General features: G+C 38.7%; 1 protein-coding gene across 4 annotated transcripts in view; it reads right to left on the bottom strand.

Moving 5' to 3' along the window:
- NEO1 (neogenin 1) overlaps nucleotides 1–27,070 on the bottom strand; it is a 249,381-nt gene that overhangs the window by 141,447 nt on the left and 80,864 nt on the right. For all 4 annotated transcript variants that reach the window (XM_021667498.2, XM_021667500.2, XM_064382335.1 and 1 more), the window contains exons 3-5: nucleotides 25,825–26,100; nucleotides 22,075–22,228; nucleotides 12,066–12,202 (exon numbers count right to left, since the gene is read on the bottom strand). In XM_021667498.2, the coding sequence (XP_021523173.2) occupies nucleotides 12,066–12,202; nucleotides 22,075–22,228; nucleotides 25,825–26,100 (567 nt within the window). The remainder of the gene's footprint in view (nucleotides 1–12,065; nucleotides 12,203–22,074; nucleotides 22,229–25,824; nucleotides 26,101–27,070) is intronic.

Below are 27,070 nucleotides of genomic sequence, written 5' to 3'. Positions count from 1 at the left end.
GCACAGTGTAATCTCATGCCTGTAATCCCAGCACTTTGGGAGGCCCAGGTGGGCGGATCACTTGAGGTCAGGAGTTTGAGACCAGCCTGGCCAACATGGTGAAACCTATCTCTACTAAAAACACAAAAATTAGCTGGGCATGATGGTGGCAGCCTGTAATCCCACCTATTTGGGAGGCTGAGGCAGGAGAATCACTTGAACCCAGGAAGTGGATGTTGCAATGAGCCAAGATCACACCACTGCACTCCAGCCTGGGCAACAGAGTGAGACTCTGTCTCAAAAAAAAAAAAAAAAAAAAACCATTTCACCAATAAAGCTGAATATATCCAAGAAAAGACCCAGAGTCCGCTAATTATTAAGGAATGCTTGAAATTCTGACATTAAGACAGAAGTAGAATAATGCCAACAATGATAGCCAAATCTTTTCACTTATTTCTGGGTTGGAAGGGACATAACTTTGTCCTTGTATTGCCAATTGTTATGCTCTTTAAATAAACAATGAAGAAGATTCACTAACATTTTGTCATGCTGTCCTAGACAGGCAGGAGCCCAGCAAACGCAGACTTAGGTAAGAGAGCCTAAGAAGCTAGACTGGGCATAAGGAATGGGGTGTGACTGGTTTGGCTCAAAGACCACAAAACATGGTGCCATCTGATGGATGGCTGGTGGCATGGAACAAAAGCAAACAGAAAGTTATCTGAGATGTCAATCTGAATAATCTAAGGATCAAACAGAATCCTTCAGAAGGCAAAAAAAGAATCAAGGACAGCAGAATCAAGTGAAGAAGGCTTAGATAGCAAGGAAAGATTCTTTGAGCCCAGGGGACATTAGCTGAGGTACATTTACTGAATGCCTATAATGCACCAGGCACCGTGTTAAGGATCTTCCTCACAACATCACCACAAAGAAGGACTCTTATCCCTATTTTACAAATAGGAAGAATGAGGTTCAAATAAATTGATTAATTTGCCAAGATCACATTGCCAGAGGCTGGGAAGCAGGGCTATGCTTCCAAAAAACATATGTCTTTTCATGATACCACATTCCTTCTAAGAAGCACAACGTTAATCTATTAGTGGCACCACAAATCCATTTTCGCACCATGAATTCTGCTTATTTGTCCCACAAAGCTTCCTCATTGGGGTCACTTTAGTATCAAAAATCACAATACAGCTGAGTTTTTCTTAGGTTGTATTTTGCCTAATGCACAAACAGCAAACAGGCAGAATCTTCAGGTCTGTGAATGGCTCTTCTTTTCTGCAACATTTTTCAGGGTCAGAAATCATGAATCTGTATTTCACATAAATCTGGGTTCTAACTTTATACCATTATTTCATTTTATTTCACATGGATATTTCTGGTCTTTTCTAGAATATCTGAAAGTTCTCTTCTGAAGGTAGTTAGTTACCATGGAAATGAGGCTATTGTGGTTCAGAATAAATTTACATAACTATTAGAAAATTACTTCAAGCTTGTAAAATGTGGAATTTATCTCAAAGCTAACATGACCACTGATGCAATAAAAATCTAAGAAGAACTGCAAACCAATCCAAAATGATTCAGGACCCAATAAAGCATTATAAAGCAATTGCAAAGAATTTTCTAACATACAGTAATACCTTAAAAAATGTAAAGTTTATAAAGTAAAATTCTGAAATATTCTGAATACAAATAGCAAACTATAAAAGAATGGATTATAACCTACTGTCTGACATCTTATCCAGAAGTATGGAGACTAAGTTCCTAAGTACTCGGTTGTTTTCAAATACACAGTATCAGACACTACTACATTAGGTGCTAAGGATCTGGAGGTTTTCAAATACACAGTATCAGACACTACCACATTAGGTGCTAAGGATCTGAGGGTTGACAAGATCCAGTCCTGTCCTCAAGGAACTCAGTCTAGTAGGGTAGAAACTGGATACACAAACTGGGGGGGAAATGTAAATGCGATAGGTAAAACAAGACGGATAATGTACAAAATATAAGTGCACAATTAATGCACAGCTAATCAAAGGAGGTAGGCAGAAGAAGGGTACAAGGGATAGGAATAGGTAGGAATCAAAGTTTCAGAGGTTTCTGAGGGAATCCAGGCAAGGGGGTGGAAGGAGGAACATTCTAGGTAGAAGTGACAGTACAAGCAAAAAAACTGTATACTGTTTTTAAATAGCTAGTGGTTGTCCTTGAAATTAAATTACCTTGAGAAGCAATGGCAATCATGTACTCATCAGACTCACACTCCAGTTCTCTTTACTTAGCTTAGAAGAAAAATGACCCTTCAAGATAAGTATATACCCAGTATTCTGAAAATTACAGGGAGAAGGCCTCAAGAGGAAGGTATACAAGACTTCTTCCTAATTGGTGTGAGGCTAATTTCTGTAAGTCAAAGGATCTGATCCAATTTACAGTATAACTTTGTGGCACAAATCATACTTCTTACATGTTGCTTTGGGATCTTACTTTTCTTCATTTAATATACCCGAAGTATTTTATCTTGCCATTTAATAGACTTCTAAAACGTGATTTTTGTAGGAAGCATTGTATTCTGATACACAGACCATTTTATTTAACCAATTGCCTATTTTTGGCCATTTAAGTGGTATATAATTTTTCCCATTAAATATACATCATTGCATGGATATTTCCATGCATAAATCTTTGCACACATCCTTGATTATTTCATCAAAACAAATTATCAGACATGGAACTGTTGGTCAATGAATGTGAGTTTTAAAGTTTTTGATAAGATTATTAAACTGCCCTCCAGGAAGGTTACATGAATTTTCACCACTACCAGCAGTGTATGAGAATCCCCATATCACTATAATTTTGCCAAGAATGGGTTATTATTTTTAAATTCAATCAGTAGGCAAAAATAGGCTACTTAAATCAGTATTTCTTATACAATTAGTAAAGTTGAACTCTTTTCAAGTCAGCTGGCCATTTTCATCTCATTTCTGTAAGCAAAGAATGTTTTCCACCCCCTCCTTTTTTAAACAGATATTCATCTTGTTCTTATTAATTTGTAAGTACCATTTATATCATTGCAATCATTTCTCCAAGTTTTTAATGAAAGAATTTTAATCACTTTTGTCACTCTGTAAAAAGTGGATTTCAGGAGAGGCCAGGTTAGAACCAGAGAAATCAGTTAGGGTACTACTGCAGTAATATACATAAGAGATGGCTTGGACTTGAATCAGGGGAGTGAAAGCAAGGAGAAAGATAACCTAATGAACTAAATGTGGAAAGAAATTAAAAAATTAAAATAATCAAAAATAATTTGCATGTTTCTAGCACAGGTAAAAAGGTAGGCAGTGACACCACCAAGATACAGAAAATAAAAGAAAAGGATTTTTAGAGAAGAATGTTAAGTTCAATTTTGGATGTGTGATTTCTGAGGAAATGCCTAAAGCTTGACAAGGGGTCTGGTCTGGGAATCTAGGCATTACTGTATGTAAATCATACCTGAAACCAGAAGTGGGTACTGTGAAGAGTAGTAGGCTTACAAGAGAACTCTGTGGAACACTAATACTTTAATCAACAAGTGTAGAAAAGATGCCCATGGAGGCAAAACAAAAAGAATGGGCAAAGAAATAAAAGGAGAAACAGCATAACACAGTAGTATTAAGTCAAAGTAGTAGAGCATCTCATGGAAGTGGGATTAAAGACCTCAATGCACTTAGCCTTGAATCATGACAGTAATAAATGTATAAGAGTTTTTAAAGCAGAGATGACAGACATGTGGAAGAAAGCTCACCTTTAATGGCTTCAGTTTTTTTTTTTTAAGTATTATGTTGGCTTATGGAAAGTATCAGGTCAAAAATGGGAATGAATGAAACTGATAAATTATCTGTAAACACGTATGCACGTGGAGATAGCAATTATGACTTCTATTATATAAGTACAGGTAATGGTTCATCTTCCTCCAGAATAATCTTTCAGAAGATTTTTCTTTTAATCCTGTTTCTTTCAAATTAGAAGTCTATGAAATATAAGATGCAAAGGATAACATGAATAGTAAAGTAACCACAAATATCAAATCATTCTAGTGCCACATTTAACAATTTCAATTTAAAGTTTCATCCATTTATTTCATTCATTAATACTCTACTATGATTTTTTTAAATGAGTAAGACTAGTTCCTGTTGATAAGAACTCCAGCCTAGTAGGAGTGGAAGAGGACATATAAACAAATCAGTAAGAAATTTTAAGAGACCAATTATGAAGGGATGGTTAAGAAAAGTGTCACAGAGGGGTCAAGTAAACTAATCTTGAAGGTCTATCAGGAAATTGTAGTTGGAAGTAAGGGGACACAGGGGAACGCTGCTATCAAACAACACAGTATGTTCAGAAAACTAATTTGGTAAAGAGGACTCCATCTCCATTCCAGATTTAGGTGGAAAGTGCTAAGAGTTTAATCCTAGCACAGGGCGGAGCATGCAGGGGTGCCCATATGAGCAGACGATGTATTGCAGGGACGAGGCAGAGATGGGGAACGACTGACAGGTCCGTCTCACTCCACACTGCCTGCCCACCCAGCATCTGCCAATGCCCTGGGAGTGAAGGTGGAGATCATCTCCCCAGGAGTCAGGTACCTTCCAGAAACCAGGATGCTTTAAGATGGAAAGAAATGTGATTCCTCCTGGGACAGAAATGAGCCATTTAAATTTGTGTTAGGCAAGCAGGAAGTGGCCCGGGGGTGCGAGGTAGGGGTTGCCCAGATGAGTGTGGGTAAGAGAGCCAAACTGACTATATCTAGACTACGCCTTCAGTGCCACTGGGCACTGGGGCATCATCCTACCACATGTCACTCTTGTCTTCAACATGGAGCTTCTAAGACTGGGATGGCAAGAATGTCCTCCTCCCTTAGTTCTCTGTTCTTAGATCTGCCATGGAGGGATCTGGTGCCTCCAGACACATGCAAATGAATCTATATGGAGCTTTTCCATATATACATCCACTACAACCTGTATAACATCTACCCTGACTGAATGCATTCTGTCACTCAGCTTTGCTTCTGACACCTCCATTTCCTCTTCCCCTTTCTTCTCATTTTACCTGAACTATATGCCATAAGCCTCAAGTTTATTTTGTTTATTTTTCTTTATTTTGTTTTCGTTTTGGAGTGAAGATTCAGTTTCAGTCTTTTGAATCTAGTTTCCAAGAAAGTCTATGGTCAAGTATTAACAGACCAAGTGATTGGTTAACTTTAGAATAGGATTCAGTGTTGTGGGGGGGTTATAAGAATCTTTAATTTTTTTGGATGTAATTTTTATCTATTATATACTAAACATTCTTGCAGCTGCACTGCAAAGTCATAGCAGATCTGAGGCACTCTTGAGGACTGAATTATTCTCCAAGTTGAAAGACATCCTTGGGTTAAATTAAAGGCCCTGCAAAAAACTGAGGTGGGGATGGGGAGCCTTTGCCTCCACCAGTCCCACTGTACCCTCCCCTGAAACCTTCTGCCTTTTGAAAGCAGATCATTTTCACTGTGATGTTGGACGCTTGTAGCGTCCCTGGGCCAGCAGGGACCTCTGAAGTCTTCTTAGTGGCCTGACTTATTTCCCCGCCCCATCCTGTGGCTTTTCTGATGGACTTTCAGAAATTTTGTAATCTCCTAACTTTCTAAGCTCCACCACTTCCTTAATTTTAAGAACTTAAATTGAAAGTATAAATTGAAAGTGTTGTTTATAGACTTAACCACCCAATGAAAGCCCAACCATCGTGACAAATCCTTGAATGTTAAGCAAATGATGCTGGTCATCGCAGCTTCAACATCTTCCGTTTCCACCATTGACCCCCTCTGCTGATTTCACAGTTTCCTGGCTTTTCATCCCTCAGCTCCTTGTCACCCCTTTGATATCCTGTGTAGTGAACTGGTGATAGAAACTGTTGTTGCCCCTCTCCCCACAACACCACATATGAGTTTCCAGTTTTATTATTATAGTATAAGTACTTTATGCTGTCTCTGCTAAAAAAAAAAAAAAAAAAGGGAGGGAGGCAGCAAATCACACTGCCATGAATGCACCTATGCAACAACCTTGCATGTTTTTCACATGTACCCCAAAACCTAAAATGCAATTAAAAAAAAAAAAAAAACTGCAAAAAAAAAAAAAAGTTTAATCCTTATAACAACTCATTCAACTGATGAAAGAAACAAAGACACAGGTAAATTAATTAACTTGGCCAAATTCACAAAGCTAAGTGACAGAGCTGAGACTGGAATCCAGGTGCACTGGGGCAAGATTGTTCTCAATCACTCCTCTGTTGTGCCTCTCCAGTTAATGCTGAAAAAGCCGACTATGAATGGTCTCGATGTACTCTGTATGTATGCCACAAGGAATTTGCTTTTTATCCTGAAGTCAAGAGAACTGAGAGAACTAATGAATGACAGCATGTTATAACTGATCATGAAGTAAAGGGAAGTGAAATCACAAAGACTGAGAAAAAAGGGGAGATCGATATCTTAATGTGGCCAGAGATAAGAGTAAAGCAGAAGAGTCAAAGAAGTAGAGTGGCATAGGCTATGGCTTAAAGAAAGACAGCTAGGTTTAAAACTTAAGTGGCAGAGTAGTTACAGGTATTTACAATGTCAATGGGGTAGCCAATTTAGAATTCATCAATTTGTTCCACAAAAATACAAATGGAAAAATTTCTTTATGGTGGCAGGGGAGAGGATATGTGTATCCAGACTATTGTAACTCTTTTAAGAGAAAAAGGAAAAGTTTCTGTTTTAAAAAAACTCTCATGATCCATTTTTAGTGTTATCAACAATCTGAGATGACAGGAAATACAGGATGGGCTAATTCACGTCACTGCATGTGTAGAAACCCCAGGAGTTTATGATGAGACAATAAATCTGAAACATTTAACAGATGAAAAATGAACTTATAACCTTTTCTACATTAACACTCACTATGGCATTTCCTAAAGCTATAACTTCTTAAAAAAATAACAAAAGTCAGACAAGTATGACTGTATTTATATATACATATACATCTCCAACTATTTCACAAAATCTACTTTCCCTATCTGAAAAAAAAAATGCTTTCAGTTATGGGACAAGGCTCAAAACAAAATTTTCCAAATATGTTTTTGCACATTGTGAGTTCTAATCTGTAAACAGTAAAAAAAAGAGATGATCTCACGTGGCACACATGAATGATACAGCTTGAATTGTAACTACCACACAGATTAAGAAACGAACACACCAGAAGTCAGGCTGGGCAACATTCTGTCACTACTCAGCCCTTCTCCAAAAGTGATCACTATCCTGACTTCTAAAACTACAGATGAGTTTTGTCTGTTTTTAAACTTTACACAAATTGAATTATATATAATATAATTATATACATAGTAGGTATTCTTTTGAGTCTGGCTTCTTTCTTTAAGGGTGTTTGTGGTACTTATCCACGTTGTTGAATGTAGCAGTGATCTGTCACTTTTCGTTGCTGGTACTTTGCCACTGTATGACTGGAACACTACTCTACATTTGTATTTTGATGGGCATTTTAATTATTCTCAGTAAGAACATTACTGTGCATGGTTTTGGGGGCATATAATGATACATTTCTGGTAAGTACACTCCTAGGACTACAACTACTCTATCATAGGGTATTTCTGTATACAGGTTTTACGTTTTTATTTTTTAGAGATGGTCTTGCTTTGTCACTCAGACTGGAATGCAGTGGTACGATCGTAGTTCACCATAACCGCAAATTCCTTAGCTCAAGCAGTCCTCCTACTTCAGTCTCCTGAGTAGCTAGAACTACAGGTGCATGCCACCGTGCCTACCTAATTTTCTTATGTTTTGTAGAAATGAGGTCTCACTATACTGCCCAGGCTAGTCTTCAAATCCTGGCCTCAAGTGATCCTCCTGCCTCAGTCTCTCAAAGTACAGAGATTACAGGCATGAGCCACCACTGTGCCTAGCCAGTGTACAATTTTTAATAGATTCTGCCAAACAGAATTTTAAAGTGATTGTGTCAGTTATACTCCTGTCAACAGTACATTAGAGTCCTCAGTGTTTTTTATCCTAACCAATGCCTGGTATTTGTTGAACTTTTCAATTTTAGCCATTCTAGTGGAATATAGTGATATGTCATTGTGGTTTTTATTTGCACTTCCCTGAAGAGTAATGATGACAACCATTTCTTCAAATATTAATAGCTAGCTGGACATCTTCTTCCAGGTCAATGTTCAAGTCTTTTGCCTATTTTCTATTGGTTTCTCTGTCTTCGTTTATCTTACTGATCTGTAGGAGTTCTCTGTAGAATCTACATCAGGGATTGGCAAACTTTCTGTAAAGAGCCAGATAGTAAATATTTTATACTTTGTGAGCCATATGGTCTCTGTCACAACGACTCAACTCCTGTGTAGTGGCATGAAAGCAGCCATAGGCAATACATAAATGAATGACTGTGGCAGTATGCCAGTAAGACTGCATGAACAATAAATTTTAAAATCTCATAAAATTTTCATGTATCACAAGGTATTATTCTTCTGATATTTTTCAACTATTTAAAAATGTATAAACTATTTTTAGCTTACAAGCTGTAGAAAAACAAGCAGTCAGGAAGATTTAGCCTACAAGTTGTACTCTGCCAACCCTGGGCCTAGATAAAGATCTCTGTCAAGTTATGCATGTCTTCCCAGGGATTTATCAATATTGTTATGCATTACAAAGAACCAACTTTTGGCTTCGCTGACATTCTCTGTTTTTAATGTTTGTTTTTTTATTTCATTAAGTTTTGCTCTCGTCATCATTTTCTTCTTCTGTTTTCTTTGGTTTGCAAATATTTTCTCCCATTCCATAGGCTGTCTCTTCACTGTTGATTGTCTCCATTACTGGCAGAAGCTTCTCAGTTCAATGCAATCCAACTTATCTATTTTTGCTTTTGTTGCCTGTGTTTTCTGGGGTCACATCCAAAAAACCTTTGCCAAGATCAACGTCAATAAGCTTTTCCCCATTTTCTTTTAGTAGTTTTACAGTTCAGGTCTTATGTTTAAGTGTTTAATCCATTTTGAGTTGATTTTTGTGCATGGTGTATATGTGATTTATGTATATGAGATGATTTCATTCTCCCACATGCGGCTATTCAGTTTTTCCAGCACCATCTACTCAAGAGACTATGCTTTCCCCACTGTACATTCTTAGCATCAAGAGAACCAGGAAGAATCTGCACTGCTCTTTTTTTCTTTTTAAAAAATTCTCTCCAAGTGTGACAACGAATGCACAGCTTTTTGTAAGCCTCAGAAGTCACATATAACTTCTGCCATACTCTATTGATCCAAATAGCTCCAAGCCTGCCCAGATTCAAGAGCAAGGGACATAAACCCTACCACTCCTTTAGAAGGATAAATCAAAGAATCTGGGAGCTGTTTTAAAACTCCCCCTTTGTTTTAAAAGGCTCTTGCAGTATTTCCCAGATATATCTTTTATTGAGTATTTATTCCAAAAGTGTTTTCAATGTATATTTGTGTAACAAACCTTCAGAGGTCTTATGTGATAATTTTTATTTTTATTATGCCTCACAGTTTGGATGCATATAAATTGTGTGTATTCAATTCCTTTAACACTTTAAAAAGATCACTCTATTGTCCTCTTGATATCAGATATCTCAAATCAACACTTAGGTATAATCCAATTCTTTTCCTTTTGTAGGTGATCTGTTCTTTGTCATTGGAAGCTTTCCAATGACAAATTTTTTTTTTCCAATTTTTTTGTCTTTGATATATGTACTGTATATATAATTATATATTATTGTATGCTACTGTAAATGGATCTCAAGGTGGGTTTTTCCTTCTTTCACCTATTTAACAGTCTATAAGTCCTTTTACTCTAAGGTGTTCTACAAGTCTAATTCTAAAAACTTTATCTTATTTCTTCAAATATTTGCCCCTTCCTTTTTCCCTTCTAAGACACCTATTATCTAGATAGAAGTCCTTCTACATATACCTATCATACATTCTACCTCTTATTTTACTCCATGGGTTATCTTTATCAATCAATGCTGCATTATCAGAGAATTCCTCAATGTAATCTTCCAATTCATGAATTTGCTCATCAATGGTATACCTTTCTCTGGCCAGGCACAGTGGCTCATGCCTGTAATCTCAGCACTTTGGGAGCCCAAGGCGGGTGATCACTTGAGCCCAGGGGTTCCAGACCAGCCTGGACAAGATGGTGAAACCCCATTGCTACAAAAAATACAAAAGCTAACTGGGCATGGTGGCACTTGCCTATAGTCTCAGATACTTGTGGGGCTGAGGCAGGATGATCACTTGAACCCAGGAGGTTGAGGCTGCAGTGAGCAGAGACTGTGCCACTGCACTCCAGCCTGGGTGACAGAGGGAGACCCTGTCAGAAACAAAAAAACAAAATAAAAAAAATGGGATACCTTTCTCTATCAACCAGATTGCTTTATTCTTTATTTTTAGTATATTTTTCATTCTTAATATTTTTATTTGGTTCTATGTTTATATTTTCTTGTTCTTGCATCATATTGCAAATATCTTCCTCATCTCCTTACATGTATTTGTTTATTTTTCATTCTTGGTCAGTCTTTTCTAATAATTATCTGAGATAGCATACATTATTCACTTGGTTGCCAGTCTGAGAGTAGTTGTACTATTCAAGTGTTTAGCTTGGCTATAAACTAATGTTTGTCAGGGATACCAGCCACTCTGGTAATATATATGGTGAAAGCACTAAAGGCTAGGCCTTAATTGTATCCAAATGGTGAACTTAAGAAAAGAGGAGGATGAGGCCCAGAGCAAAGAGCCCCAGGGACCTCACAATTACTATGATTTACTCCTATTTGCTGGGCATTCCTCAGGCAACAGTCACATTAAACTCTTAGGGAGAAACAGCACTGAAAGCAGTCTTTCTAGGTTAAAAATTACCAATCTGGGAGTTTCAAGAAGGTGGGAAGAAGTAGGAAAGTGACCACTGGTCACTTTAGTCGTCTCTAGCCGGCACCTGAGGGTACTTTTCCATATGGAGGAATGGCACAGGGATGGGGATAAAGACAAGACTATGTATACATGCCATCTTTACTTTCTGACTTCTGAATCAGAGAACCGATAAGGGGAAAAGGGAAGACTATGAAGAAAAAGGAAGAACTACCCTTGCAGTGATTACTAGAAGTATGAACAGAGGAAAACAAACACCGAATCATCAAACCAAGTTATATGGAGAGGCACAGTGTACTCCTTCCTGGGTGATCTGTTCACTCAGAAGAAGGGGACACCAGTGCAGAGGAGAGACACAGTTCATCGTCACAGAACAGAGACATCTTCATGAGAAAACATCCTGAGAGAAGAAAAGTGAACTGAATCTTCCAATGCCCCAGATCATACCCTTCCCGTCACTACTACTACTACTACTACTACTAAAAACAACAACAACAATAACATTGAGATTTTACAATATTCTAGTCACTATTCCAGGAGTTTTATGAGTATTAGCTCTTTTAACCCTCAAAACAATCCCAATAAGGTAAATATTCTTATTATTTCCATTTTACAGGCAAGGAAAATGAGGTTCAGAGAATTTTTTTTTTTTTTTTTTTTTTTTTTTTGAGACGGAGTTTCGCTCTTGTTACCCAGGCTGGAGTGCAATGACGCAATCTCGGCTCACCGCAACCTCCGCCTCCTGGGTTCAGGCAATTCTCCTGCCTCAGCCTCCCGAGTAGCTGGGATTACAGGCATGCACCACCGTGCCCAGCTAATTTTTGTATTTTTAGTAGAGACGGGGTTTCACCTTGTTGACCAGGATGGTCTCGATCTCTTGACCTCGTGATCCACCCACCTCGGCCTCCCAAAGTGCTGGGATTATAGGCGTGAGCCACCGTGCCCGGCCCAGAGAAATTAAATAAGTTTCCTATAGTCATGTATCTAGGAAATGTAAGATTTAGAATTTAAACCCAAGCAGTCTGTTCTAAGACTTCTGTTTTTAATTGTTTTTGCTGTACTGCCTCTCCTACATTAACTTTTTTTAAACATTAGCAGACCCAGAAAGTACACAGGACTTTTAAATTATATAGTAAATATTTACATACCTTGTACTGTAAGCTCTGCTTGAGCTTCAATTGTCTCATTTCCATTATCAGCTATACAAAAATAAGTCCCAGCGTCATCCTCAGTGACATCACTGATCTCCAGGCTACCACCTGACAGCAATACCAATCTTTCAGAGCTGTGTTTAAAAAAAAAATAAATTTCAGTACTAGGATACCTGAGAAACTCTCCACATAAAATAGAGAAAACAATTAAACCGTATTTATTATTTATATAGCTATAGAGGAACCAAGACTAACATAAAACTACCAGAATTTAATTTAGTACAATTTGCTTTACTCATATTTTACATGCATAAATATCACAAATACAAATCTAATGTTACAATGAACTATCCCTGACACTTCTAATTATTCCCAAAGGGATATCACTCTTGGAACCAATTTCACTTCCTTTAGCCCATCCCTGTATCCCTATTCTGGCCAGTTTTTTTTTCCCAAATTATGTAATTTTGAAGTCTGGAATCAATCTGAGAGTTAGTTACACCACCACAGCTATGCCACACTGAGATTAATAACAGAAACAAAACATGAAGAGGTCAAAATGTTAGATTCAAAACAGTAAGTCATGGGGTCACAGTGCCTAGTGAAAGTTTCCCTATGGTAGCTTATTTAGGAGAAGGAGGAAAAGAGGAAGGGAAGGGAGAGAGAAGAATGGTTGCCAGAGAGCAGCTCCCTGGGTGTGGTAGCCGGGCACAAATCAGTCACCATCATGCCATTATCAACCAGGATGTTGATGAATACTGACCAACTCTACAGAGGCTTATTTAAGCCGATTTAAAGAGAAACTAAAATAATCCTGTAACATTGAAGAACAATCAATGTGCTCGCTGTTCTTGAGTAATCCCAGTAATCGGCCTCCCAAAGTACTGGGATTACACCCAGGCATGGTGGCACATGCCTGTAATCCCAGCTACTCAGAGGCTGAGGCAGGAGAATCATTTGAACCTGGGAGGTGGAGGTTGCAGTGAGTCAAGATCATGTCATTGCACTCCAGCCTGGGCGACAGAGCGAGATCTGTCGCAAAAAAAAAAAAAAAAAAAAAAAAACAGAATTCCTTATGGGGTTAAAAAAAAAAAAAGAGGAAATGACTCGATAGTCGCAGCCACATTTATAATTCTCATTCTAAGTAAATAAAGTATTAGTCTGGCTTAAATTTCAGTACGTTGTAAGTCTAGGTAATCAGCATTTCTGAATCTGATAAACATGAGATTAAGTTTCTGGACATAGAAAGCTGAAAGCCAGAATCAGATTTGGTGACTTCTCTAAGAAATACAACCCTGCAAGGTCATGACTAACCTTTGTCAAGCAACCTTCCTATCAGAAATGTTTTAATTATACCCTTAAATCCCAGTTTTATTTGATGAAACAGAGAAGCAAGATATTATACAATGGAAAAGAGCAAGAATGACTGGAATAAAAATAAACGGAGAGAGGAGACAGGGCTTTGGTGCCTCACAAAACAAGAAAAATTTACAAAAATTAAAATCCTACATTTTACACCTGGATAAAATTACTACTAAGTTTCAGAAACCAAAAATTTAACGTTCATCAAATGAGAAATCAGCAATGTATGCATGATACCCAGCTGAGATGAACATTTGAAACACTAGTTACTTTTGAAAGTGAGATATAATTTATATCTAATAGGCCAGGCGTGGTGGCTCACGCCTGTAATCCCAGCACTTTGGGAGGCTGAGCGGGGTGGATCACAAGCTCAAGAGATTGAAACCATCCTGGCCAACATGGTGAAACCCCTACTCTACTTAAAAATACAAAAAATAAGCAGAGTGTGGTGGCGCACACCTGTAGTCCCAGCTACTCAGGAGGCTGAGGCAGGAGAACTGCTTGAACCCGGGAGGCAGAGGTTGCAGTGAGCCGAGATCGCACCACTGCACTCTAGCCTGGTGCCTGGTGAAACAGCAAGACTCTTGTCTCAAAAAATATATATTATATCTAATAAGTATACTAAAAAATATTGCTAATACTTGGTATGCCTGATGGTTGGCATACCTCAGTATGTCAAGTATTATAGCAAGTATTTTCTCCTGCCTACACCAGTAGTGTAGCAGTCAATCTTTCTTAATGGGATTGATTTTACTCCCTTTAAAAAAAGCCTGAGAGAAATAATGTCCATTTGCTTGGCAGAATTAATTCATTCAACTAGTTCATGGCTCACAGTAAAAAGACCATTAAGATTTTAGGACCCCAAAATTCAAAGATGCAGGCAAAGAATGTGAAAAAACATATATAGCCAACGGACTCAAGTAAATTCACTGTTGCTGGGCATAAGGTATCCCTGAATGGCCTATGGTCAGTCTGGAAGAGCTTGGTGTGCAGTGTGCTAAGAAGAACTTTTCTTCTTTGACTAAGGAGAAAGGCCTTTTCTTTTTTTTCTTTTTTTGAGATGGAATCTCACTCTGTCACCCAGGTCGAGTGCAATGGTGTGATCTCGGCTCACTGCAACCTATGACGCTCAGGATCAAGCAATTCTCCTACCTCAGCCTTCTGAGTAGCTAGGATTACAGGCACCTGACACCGTGCCTGGCTAATTTTTGTATTTTTAGTAGAAAAGGGGTTTCACCAACTTGGTCAGGCTGGTCTTGAACTCCTGACCTCATGATCTACCCACCTCAGCCTCCCAAAGTGTTGGGATTACAGGCATGAGCCAGTGCGCCCAGCCGGAAAGACTTTAAAAAAAATTTCAATAGGTTTTTAGGGAACAGATTGGGTTTGGTTACATGAAAAAGTTCTTTAGTGGTGATTTCTCAGACTTTGGTACACCTATCACCCAATCAGAGTACACTGCACCCAATGTGTAGCCTTTTATCCATCACCCCCCTCCCACCATTTCCTGGGAGTCCCCAAAGTCCACTGTATCATTCTTATGCCTTTGCATCTTCATAGCTTAGCTCCCAGTTACAAGTGAGAACACAGGATGTTTGGTTTTCCATGCCTGAGTTACTTCACTTAGAACAATGGTTTCCAATTCCATCCAGGTTGCTGTGAATGCTGTTATTTTGTTCCTTTTTATGGCTGAGTAGTATATATATGCCACAATTTCTTTAACCACTCATCAACTGATACACATTTGGGCTGGTTCCATATTTTTGCAATTGCAAATTGTGCTGCTATAAACATGTATGTGCAAGTATCTTTTTTGTATAATGACTTCTTTTTCTCATTATACGTACAAGAATGGGATTGCTGGATCAAATGATAGGTCTACTTTTAGTTCTTTATAGAATCTCCACACTGTTTTCCACAGTGGTTGTACTAGCTTACATTCCCACCAGTGGCGTAAAAGTGTTCCCTTTTCACCACATCCATGTCAACATGTATTTTTTTTTTTTTTTTGATTATGGCCATTCTTGCAGGAGGAAGGTGGTTTCACATCATGGTTTTGATTTGCATTTCCCTGATTATTAATGATGTTGAATGTTTTTCCATATGTTTATTGTCCATTTGTATATCTTATTTTGAGAATTGTCTATTCATGTCCTTAGCCCACTTTTGATGAGACTGCTTGTTGTTGTTGTTTTTCTTACTAATTTGTTGGATATTAGCTCCTGGATATTAGTCCTTTGTCAGATGTATAGATTGTGAAGCCTTTCTCCTATTCTATGGGCTGTCTGTCTACTCTGCTGATTATTTCTTTTGCTGTGCGGAAGCTTTTTTGTTTAATTAAGTCCCATCTATTTATCTTTGTTTTTCTTGCATTTGCTTTTGTGTTCAGGGTCATGAAGTCTTTGCCTAAGCCAATGTCTGGAAGGGTTTTTTGAATATTATCTTCTAGAATGTTACTTTTTCAGGTCTTAAGAAAAGGCTTTTGAGCACAAAGTCTGACACAATCAGACTTTGTGAAGAAACCAAAAAAGGTGGGAAACACTGAGGCAGAAGTTTGGTTATATAACTATAATGGTCCAAAATTAAACAGTAAAAGATTAACTATGACAGTAACAATAGGGATAAAAAGAAAGCAAAAAAGTACTGGCTACTCTTAAAAAGTTGGATAAAGAAGGTAAGGAGAGAGGTTTACTCATTCATTTAACAAATATTTATTCATGAGTCTATATGTGTCAGGTAGCAGCTGGAGACACAGCACTGAGCAAAAACACAATCAGTGCTGTCATGCATCTCAAGTGAAAAACACAGATATAAAAGATAAGTCTACAAAATGGTATAGCAAAAGAACCTGCCAGCAAATTAGACGAGGAGAGATTTTCCTGACACAGTAACCCTTAAGCTGAGATCTGAAGAATGAGTAGAAGCTAACTAAATAATGGGGGAAGGGGGGGTGGAGAAATATTTCATAAAGAAAGACTAGCACATCCAAACTAATTGTGGCAGAAAGGATCACAGTGGTTTGGGGATCTAAAAAAAAAAAAAATCGGTGTGGCAAGGTGTAAGAAAAGAGAGGAGGATGAGGATGGAGCCAGCTTGCATAAGGCTTTGAAACCCATTTTAAGAATTTGGGTTCCTAACTTAACAACAATGGAAATCCACTAAACATTTTTAAAAGTGGGTCAGGGTTGAGATTTTAAAATGAGAGCTTTGAAAAGACTGATCTGGCAGGAGTGTGAAGGTGTATTTGGAATGAGAAGAACAGTTAAGAGGCCACTGCAGTGACTATAACTGAGAGTAAGGCACATGGTGCCTTCATGGATGGATTCCAGAGACATATAGGAGGTAAAACCTTGCAGGTACATCAGATAAAGAAACTGAGAAGGAAACAGATGTTAAAGACAACTTCTTTAGGGTGGTAAGAATGAAGATAAAAGCAAAAAAGAAAACTGTTTAATTTAGGTTTTGTTTGTTGTTATTTGAATGAGAGGTAAACCTTTTCGAATTTGCATTGAGGAGAACTTTTTCTTTGCTGAGATTTCTTCATTTGCTTCAAACGTGTAATTGTTCACTGAAGCCATTCTATGATGACTGCTTTACAATCTTTGTCAGATAATTCTAAATCCCTGTCATCTCCGTGTTGGCACTGTCTTTACTCCTTTCAGTTGAGATTTTCCTGGTGCTTGGTATGATGCATTAAGTTCAGCTGAAACCTAGATATTTTAGGTATTATGTTATGACACTCTGGATCTTATTTAATCCTTCTGTTTTAGCTCTCTTCTTCTGACACCACCCTAGTAGAGAAGTGGGGGGGGGGGGTGCTGTCTCATTACTGCCGGGTGGGGGTAGTTCAGGTTTCCCACTCAGCCTCCATTAACACCTAAGTCAGGAGAGGTTTCCTCATTGCTTCTTAGCAGGGTTGGGAGTTCCAGCTCCCCACTAGGCCTTCACTGATGCCTCCCTGGTGGAAGGGATAGGACTGTCTCATTATTGTTCCCCCACATGGTGTTGACACCATGGAGGGGGCCTTGTTACTACATGATGGTAAAGCCCTGACTCTCCACTAGGCCTCCTTTGATACCACCCCAGTGGGAAGGGAAGGGTTGCCTCTTATGGCTGGATGAGGTGAAAGTCGAGGCTCTCCATGTGTTCTCTACTTACATGGGAGGGGCCCTCATTACTGCCTGGCTAGGATAAAAGTCTTGGTTCCCTACTACAACTTTGACACCACTTAGCAAGGAGGCTGAGATGCCTCACTACAACCTGGGAAGGGTGGAAGTCTAGGCTCCTAGCATGGTCTCTGATTGGCATGGTAGGCTGGAGCCGCGGTTTCTTCTGTGGTATTTGACTGGAACAGGAGTAAGTACCGTCTGACATCTTTTGTCTTGCTGAGATGCTCTTTTCCTGGCCCCCTGGCTAGAGAGCACCTTCTGTTTAGGCTTTTTTTGTTTGTGCCTATGAGGGTTTCCAGGTTGCTGACTTCTTTAGCTCCAAGTTAGGGATATATGAAGCAAAAACACAGCCCAGGTTCCTGACAGAGTCTTGTGGGGGAAAAAAAACCTGAGCCCATCAAACTAACCATCAAGTTGGCCCAATGCAGTGGTGGGCATCTGCAATCCCAGCACTTTGGGAGGCCAAGATGGGTAGATCATTTGAGGCCAGGAGTTAAGAGACCAGCCTGCCAACATGGCGAAACCCCATCTCTACAAAAAATACAAAAATCAGTTGGTGGTGGTGATGCATGCCTGTAATCCCAGCTACTCACTTGATCCTGGGAGGCGGAGGCTGCAGTGAGCCAAGATCACACCACTACACTGCAGCCTGGGTAACTGAGCGAGACTCTGTCTCAAAAAACAAAAAACTAACAATCATGTTGTTCCTTGGGTCTCAAGGTCCCTAGCCACTCAATCTCAATCATTCTCTCTCCACCATTCGGAATCTTCTTATGTTTGTTTTACATGTCATATCCAGGGTTTTTTGGTGTATTTAGCAAAAGGAACAGGGAAAAATATATCTATTCAATTTTCCCAGAAGTGGAAGTCTTCCATTTGTTTTTAAAATAACCTTATTTTTCTACTACTGTCAATTGTAATAATATCAAGCATTTTAACCTGTTCCTTTGCAGCGGGGTTCAGATCTATCATTCCATTAAAAGAACATTATTTGACTACTAAATTACATTTTTCTGTCAATCACCTTGAACATTAGCATATATATTTTCCAGATTCTCTCCCTTTAAAATAAAACTACTTAGTGAATGGGATCCATTTCCACCCCCCTCTTTCATTAGCTATGATTATTGTAAATCTGAACAAGTTTGATCTAAGGTTAAATACATAGATCAATTCCTGGGCATTTATAAAAGCCATGGAAATGTTTTTAAATTCATTTTCAAAGAAGTCTTAAGATTAGAAATAAAGAAAGATGTTTAGTTATTTAAGATCTTTTTTTTTTTTTACTAGAGCCAGCCCAATACTATCTGAATTTCTAGCCACTTTTTTCTTTCAACTTCTAAATCTCTTTCTAATTTGGGTCTAAATAATTTATTAGCTAAGGCCTATCTATATATCTCATAAGGCTCCAGCAGAAACAGATATTTTAAGTACTTACATGCATCCAACCAAAAGTACTCCTGTGCTCCATTCACTTGCTTATATTTTCCTACATTACTTTGGGTTATTCAAGCTAAATACATTGGCCACCACTTCTGCTCCCCAGTTATGTGCCAAGCACTGTGCTAGAGTTTGGAAAGACCAATGTGAATACCACCAACACTGTCCTGCTCTTATTTTCTTCTGAAGCTTCTTGAGACAGTGACATACCACAGCAGTGCTTCTCAGACTTTTCAGCCACCTAATCTGAGTTTTCAGGAGTCTAAAGAACTATAGGCAGAAATAAGTCTACTCAATCTTCAAAGTCTACTACGTTACCCTTAAAATTCAGAGGAATATTATTAACCATGATATATACACATTTGATTTAGTTAAAAACCATCTGCTCCTAAGGATATCCTTGAATAAAACTGGATGTTTCAGGAAAATATAAAACTTTTCTATCATGATGTGCATACCTTGGCCCACTTGGCCCCCAGTCTGAGAATCATTCTACTAGAAGAACAATTTTCTAACACATTGTATAAGATATTTCTCTTCTGGCCAGGCATGGTGGCTCATGCCTGTAATCCCAGCACTTTGGGAGGCCAAGGTGGGTGGATCATGAGGTCAGGAGTTGAAGACCAGCCTGGCCAATATGGTGAAACCCTGTCTCTACTAAAAATACAAAAATTAGCTGGGCCTGGTGGCGGGCACCTGGGCCTGGTGGCGGGCATCCCAACTACTTGGGAGGCTGAGGCAGAGAATTGCTTGAATCCGGGAGGCGGAGGCTGCAGTGAGCCAAGATCGCACCACTGCACTACAGCCTGGGTGTCAGAGTAAGACTCCATCTCAAAAAAAAAAAAAAAAAAATTGTCTTCTACCTCTATTTCTACCTCTATTTTTCTGGCACTCCTGATACAATTCGTCTTAATTTTCTTCGTAGCACTTATCATAACCTGACATTTTACATTTTTACTTATTATCTGACTCTTTCCCACTAGAATATGAGCTCTATAAGATCAAGAACTCCATTTGGTTCACACTCCATTCCCAGCACCTAGACCATGCATGACACAGTCAGCATTTGATAAATATGTGTTGAGTACTGAACAAATGAGAATCATAGAAAGCCTCACATTTATTTCTGACATTAAAAATCATTACATATATGTCTTATATCTTCAGAATGTCCCTTTATGACAAAATATGTTGTAAAATAATATATTGCAGCCTTCCTACTCCTGATAAAGATTTTGTTCTAACATGTAGCCAATTAAAATTTCTGCTATAAGAAATTCACATTTTTATCCCGATTTTAAGGTTCCCTATGTTTCAGTTGGCTACAAAAAAAATCCTGTGAAGTCTTATAAATTGTTTGCATAATATTTAGCTGGAAAGAGGAGTAGAAAGACAGGGAGGCAGCAAAATGTGGGCAGAGGAAGTTGGTAAGTGGATGGCTGTTGATAAAGAAAGCAAGTGATATGGGGGAGGATGCTATGTTTTGCTAATGGAGTATGTGGGGAAAAATCTGATCGTATTCCATCATCCCCAGAGATCACTGAAGGTTGGTCACCCAGATGACTAGACAGATACCATTTCCACGTCTTGCCTACTGAACTATACAAATTAAAATTGTTTGTTCACTTCTGATTATGCAACTGGGAAACTCTAGACCTGCCCTGTCCAAATCAATAGCCACTAGCCACATGTGGCTACCTGAAATGTGGCTTGTATGACCACAGAACTGAATTTCTGAATTTTTAAAATAAATGTACAAGCTAAAGCTGCAGAAAATGTTTCCCACTAGGCCAGGCATAGTGGCTCACATTTGTAATCCCAGCACTCTGGGAGGCCGAGGCGAGTGGATCACCTGAGGTTGGGAGTTCGAGACCAGCCTGACCAACATGGATAAAACCCGTCTCTACTAAAAATACAAAATTAGCCGGGCGAGGTGGTGCATGCCTGTAATCCCAGCTATTCAGAAGGCCGAGGCAAGAGAATCACTTGAACCCCAGAGCCAGAGGTTGTGGTGAGCCAAGATCGGGCCATTGCACTCCAGCCTGGGCAACAAGAGCGAAACTCTATCTCAAAAAAAAAAGTTTCCCACCAAACACAAACTTTATTGTTTTGGTAGAACTACATTTCACGTTAACTGGTACATCACATAAAATATTACTGTTATATTTATTAGTGTACATATACTTCTTACTTTCCAAAAATGTGGCTATCATATATTTTTATATTACATGTGTGGCTTGCATTATATTTCAATTGAACAGCACTGCTCTAGGACAATGGTCCTCAACTGGGGGCAATTTTGCTTCCCAAGGACCATCTCACAGTATCTAGGAACATTTTTGATTGTCACAACTTGGAGTGCTACTGCCTTGTAGCAGCTGGAAGTGCTTCTACTTGTATGGGTAGAAGGCAGGGACACCAGTAAACATCCTACAGTGCACAAGATAGCATTATTTTGGAAGCAAAAATATACCTACCTACTACTACCCCACATCTCTTATGAGAAAACAGCTGAGAAAAGCACCCATTACATAAGGAAATAATGAGAGAAGATAGGAGAGACAGTGGGGTGGCCAGTATTTTGTGAAAGATGAAGAATTTGTGATTTCTGGTAAGATTTTAAAAGACAAAAAACAACAGGATGAGGAATACAGTTTCTTATACTGATGGTGCAATGGAAAAAACTACTGTCGACAAAATGCATACAAGAATGAGTGAGAAGACTCAGGCTACTCAGGACCAAAGCTCTTGTAACAATTTAGGCAAGAAGATCCTAAAGCCTTAAGCTGAGTACACTGAGGCTTCAGCAAGAACAAAGGGAATATCTCTTAATATTTGGAAAGTACCTTTTTCTTTAAATATTCTAATCATATATATCTATATATCATATAAACATATTTCAAGAATGACATATGAGCATTATGATGTGTTTAAATAAAGTTGATAATCTTTTAAAATTAGTCAATAGTCCCAAATGGGATGAGAAAAAGTCTCAAGCTAAGGCTGAAAAAGGCTTTTAGGCAGACAACACTTACCTTTCTGTGTCAAGTGCCTCCTCATTTTTCATCCATTTAATGGCTGGAGTAGGAAGTCCTGAAGCAACACATGGCAACACTACATCTTGACCAATGACTCTGACTAAGGGAGAAGGCTGTTTCAAAAACACCAAGTTTGATGTCACCTCAGGATCTAAAAATAAATAAATAAATAACAAAAGACAAAAATTAAATAAAAGATGAAACAGGCCGGGCATGGTGGCTCACACATGTAATCCCAACACTTTGGGAAGCCACGGATGGTGGACTGCTTGAGCCCAAGAGGTTGAGACTAGCATGGGCAATACAGCAGGACCCCATCATTACTACAAACACACACACGCACACACACACACACACAGAGCACTTTACCGCTTTAATCTTATTCAGTCCATGTGGGTTTACATGAAAAATATTTTAAGCAAAAGTGATAAAATATTTCCATTGAAATTAGCAAACACGTCTCAAATAAATTCTATGAGCAAAGCATTGTGCTAGGCTCTTTAGGGGTCTTAAAGATGTTTAACTTATAGCTTTTGCCTTCAGGGCACGTACTTGTCAATCAATCGAGAAATATTTAACATGAATCCCCTTCACATTGAAAGCTAAGATAAAAAGCCATGTGAGTGGTACAAACAGTGGAGATTAAGCAAGCTCAGGACGCTTGGCATACTCCTCACTCACAGGAATAAGAAGTTTCCTTTCCTTCCCTATGATCTGTGTGTTATTTCTGAAAATCTTTCTGAGTTTCATCTCTTTAACTTGCTCACTTCGTCTGTCAATCCCTTCATTTTGTAATTGAGCAACCATCTAGCTACCACTATTATTTGTGTATTTCTTATTCAGACATTAGAAGTAATGTGTGTTCACTTTATAGAGTTGTCCTCTTGTGGATATATGAAAAGGCCACACTTTTGTGGGCAGAAGACAGAGTTCTCTCCTTAACAGGGTAATATTAATAGTGAGTTTTGACAAAAAAGGTCTCAGGCAGGAGAGATGTGACTCTTATGCCCGCACACTTTGGAAAGATGTTCTACGGCCATGATAACAACCTCCAGGACTAGCTTTAAATTTGTCTAACCAATTAATAACAGTCCTGTAGTCATGGTAACAAGGAAACATTGCCTAATCGATCAGTGACAACTCACACGGTGAATGTGTCTTTGAAAGCCAAACAATCAGTGATAAGTTCAGGCTTCAAAAGTCACCCAATTAATGGTGGAGTCACTTGCTTTTGAGGCTAACATTAACTTTCTCTCACCTCCGTAATTAACCACAAAACATGTTTCTATGACTGACGTCAACCTACCTCTGTCTCTTAACCAGTGCAACCCAAAACAGTGTCTTCTGAAAAACTAGATAGGAGATCAGCACTTGGCTGTGCTCAAGAAAACTATGTTTGACAAGCACAACTGTCCCTTACTAAAATAAGCAAAACATTCCGCATTATGTTTTCGTTTCAGATATTGAGTAGGGGTCTCATCTTTTGACACTACAAACCCTGTTTTCTTGGATCAGATTTTAAGGATTTGCTTAAATGCTACCCTAGGTGTAGAGAAATATTACCTCTGTCATGTAAAAGCAAGTGAGCAAGCAGGCTGAACAATATTGGTATATGGCAATAGTTCTTTTTTTTTAAATTCACCTTGAATTACTTAGGTATATTTAATCGAATTTTGATAGAATCAATTAAACAAATTCATAGCAAATATTACTGGCTTCTATGTGCCAGGAAGTGTTCTTGGCAGCAGACAAAATTCCCTGCTCTGGTTGAGCTTACATACTAATGAGTGAGAGAGACAAATAAGATAGAGTATGTCAGATGGTGATATGTTCTGAAGTAAAATGAAGGTAGAAGGAGAAAACGCTGGGGGTGGAAATCAAAGACTCTTGTTTCAGAGTGTTCAAGAAAGGCTTCATTGATAAAGCGATATTTGAGCAGAGAGGTAAGATAGAAAGCCAGGCTGGTATCTGAGGAAAGAGGATTCCAGGCAGAAAAAATGGCCAAGAGCATATCTGGAGTGTTCTAGAAACATAATGTGTTCACAATCTTCGAGTGAGGTAGAGAAGAGTAGGAGATGGGACGGGGAGAGAAAGGAAGGAAGTGGTATTAAGACTATAAATCTTTACAGGCCAGAACTTCAAATCTGAATGACATGGAAAACCATTAGGGAGTTTTGAGCAAAGGCGTGACAAGATCTAACAATATACACCTTACACTGGGCATTGTGGTTCACACCTATAAACCTGGCACTTGGGGAGGCCAAAGCGGGAGAATCGCTTGAGCCCAGGAGTTCAAGGCCAGCTTGGGCAATATGGCGAAATCTCATCTCAAAAATCTCAAAAAATACAAAAAAATTAGCCAGGCGTGGTGGTGTGCACCGTTAGTCCCAGCTACTCGGGAGGCTGAGGTGGGAGGAACGCTTGAGCCCAGGAGATCAAGGCTGCAGTGAAACAAGATCGCACCACTGCACTCTAGACCAAGTGACACAGCAAGATCCTGTCTCAAGACACACACACACACAGACACACACACACTTTAAAAGATACTGTCCTTGCTGAGAATATACTAAGATAGGAATGACAAGGGATAATGACAATAAAAGAAGCTGCATTTAAAAAATCAGCTGAAAGGCTATTAGGAACACCCTCAAGAGTTGTAGCTCACGGTCTTGCTTTGCAAGGCAGTCTATAGGTTCAAACTGAGCCTATTTAATACTCATATAACTCTTCCCAAATAATGTAGAGATGGTGTAATTATATTCATAAACTCAAATTTGAGATGAGAAATATGGAGGGGACATCTAGTAGTGAGAACGGAAGGTGAACAGTCATGAAACACCAAAAGGCTAGAGAGGCTATGATAAGCTACAAGTGAGAGGAATTAGTAAGCAGAAGTTATACAGTGAGAAAAGATAACAAAATTGATTATGAGGAACACCAGAAGGGGCAGGAACTGAGAAGACACAGAAAAAGAAGAAAAACTAAAAGAGGAGTTGAGTTTACACTAAAATGGGGAGTATAAAGATCCAAGGACTCTTGCCTGCCACTAAGATCTACCATGTTAACACTTACCACCCAACCCATCCCTTATATGAACTAGCCTGGGTGGGTCTCTGATTTGTACAAGTGAAAAGACCTACCTATAAAAGTATCCTATTGTTGGGGAGAAGGCTTGACAAAAGACACAGAGCTAATATTTTTTTGACCAATAAGAATACCAGTAGATAGTGAACATATTTTATCACTTGATAAATTTTTAATAATGCATTCCTTAAGGAGTGAAACTCCTGGCATATTTTCCTCTTTTCACTCCTATAAGAGACTGAGACTCCTTATGCTGACAGTAAAATGTCATACCACATATTAACTTTTTTTTTTTTTTTTTTGAGATGGAGTCTCGTTCTATTGCCCAAGCTGGAGTGCAGTGGCACAATCTAGTCTCACTGTAACCTCTGCCTCCCAGGTTCAAGCAATTCTCCTGCCTCAGCCCCCAGAGTAGCTGAGATTACAGATGCCTGGCCACCACACCCGCCTGTTAATTTTTTGTATTTTTAGTAGAGATGGGGTTTTGCCATGTTGGCCAGGCTGGACCTCAGGTGATTCACCCACTTTGATCTCCCAAAGTGCTGGGATTACAGGTATGAGTCACTATGCCCAGCCAACATTCATTATTTTTTAAAATTCTAACAGAACAGTTTTTACCCATTCATAAACATAAAATCATCAGTCCTGATGAAGTGTTAATACCTGGAAGAACCTTCAATTCAGCTTCATCACTATACTTTGGTGGCCCACCACTTTCCACTACGCAGCGATAAAGTCCGCCATCGCCTTCAGTCGCATTGCTGATAACCAGCGTTCCACTTGGAAGTTTGATAACTCTATCATCCAGAAGAAGGGGTTGCCGATTCTGTTCCCACCTCACAAACGGGACCAAATCTGCATTAACTTCACAATTCAGAATTGCGCTGTTCCCAGCATAAACTGAGGAAGATTCTGGTTGGCTGGTAAATCTTGGAAGACCTAGACAATAAAGGAAAAGAAGGAATAAAATTTAATTAAATATTACTTAAAAATTTTGTCATGGGGGCCAGGAGCAAGTCAGCCCACAAGGCTACAACATATGGTGGAACCAGGGTTGAGAAGAAGGTCCATGGAAATTAGCTAAATACAGGGATACACAGCAAATAAGTAAATGCATTAAGGATAACTGGAGTCATATTCCTCACAGTTGAAGAAGCAAGGTGCAAAATCAAAAAGGAGAAGGGTAGAATAAATCCCATGGTATTGGTCTAGAATGGAGGCATCAGTGTAAACTTCATGGTTTTACATAATTATAGATATAAAAATATATATGGATATCTATATAAATATAAAAGTATGTGTGAAACATTTATACATTTTGTATAGTCATTACATATTCATTGCTATACTTATATACATATATACACCTATATATTTCCTAGCCTTGCCCAGAAAGAAGGTCCAGCATCAATATCACTTCAGTAGCAATGGTACATATGGTGACTATCTTTTATAAATAACATTCTTGGAGAAGTGGCCAATTCTAAGAGTGCAGAAGGAGAGAAGGTACAAGATGAACCTAGAACATCTTATGACATAAAGAAAATTTTCCAAATAACAATGTGGACATATCAAACGGACATCTAAGACTGAAGGGAGCTTCCTCTGGTTAAATCTGGAATAATGGTATTAATATGCATTATAACCCATTGAATAAAACGAAAACCTGTGGGTTCATGCAAATGTAAACAAACAAGTGGAAGAGAAGGAAAAGCTCTTATAGAAATGATGGAATTAGAAAAATGACCATTTGATAGTAATAAATGATTCAGGCATGAATCCTCAATGGATACTAAAACTAGTAAACAAAAATGTGATGAGGAACAGTCTATTTACAGAGTATCAAAGTATCTCTTCCCAAAATACTCATTACTAAAAGTACAAAGCTTTACAATGGAGAAACACTGCA

The sequence above is a fragment of the Aotus nancymaae genome, unplaced genomic scaffold (genome assembly GCF_030222135.1).
Source record: "Aotus nancymaae isolate 86718 unplaced genomic scaffold, 86718_ANA_hifiasm-v0.15.2.pri h1tg000003l, whole genome shotgun sequence".
NCBI classification, from domain to species: Eukaryota; Metazoa; Chordata; class Mammalia; order Primates; family Aotidae; genus Aotus; species Aotus nancymaae.
This window is presented reverse-complemented; position numbering and strand designations above follow the sequence as displayed.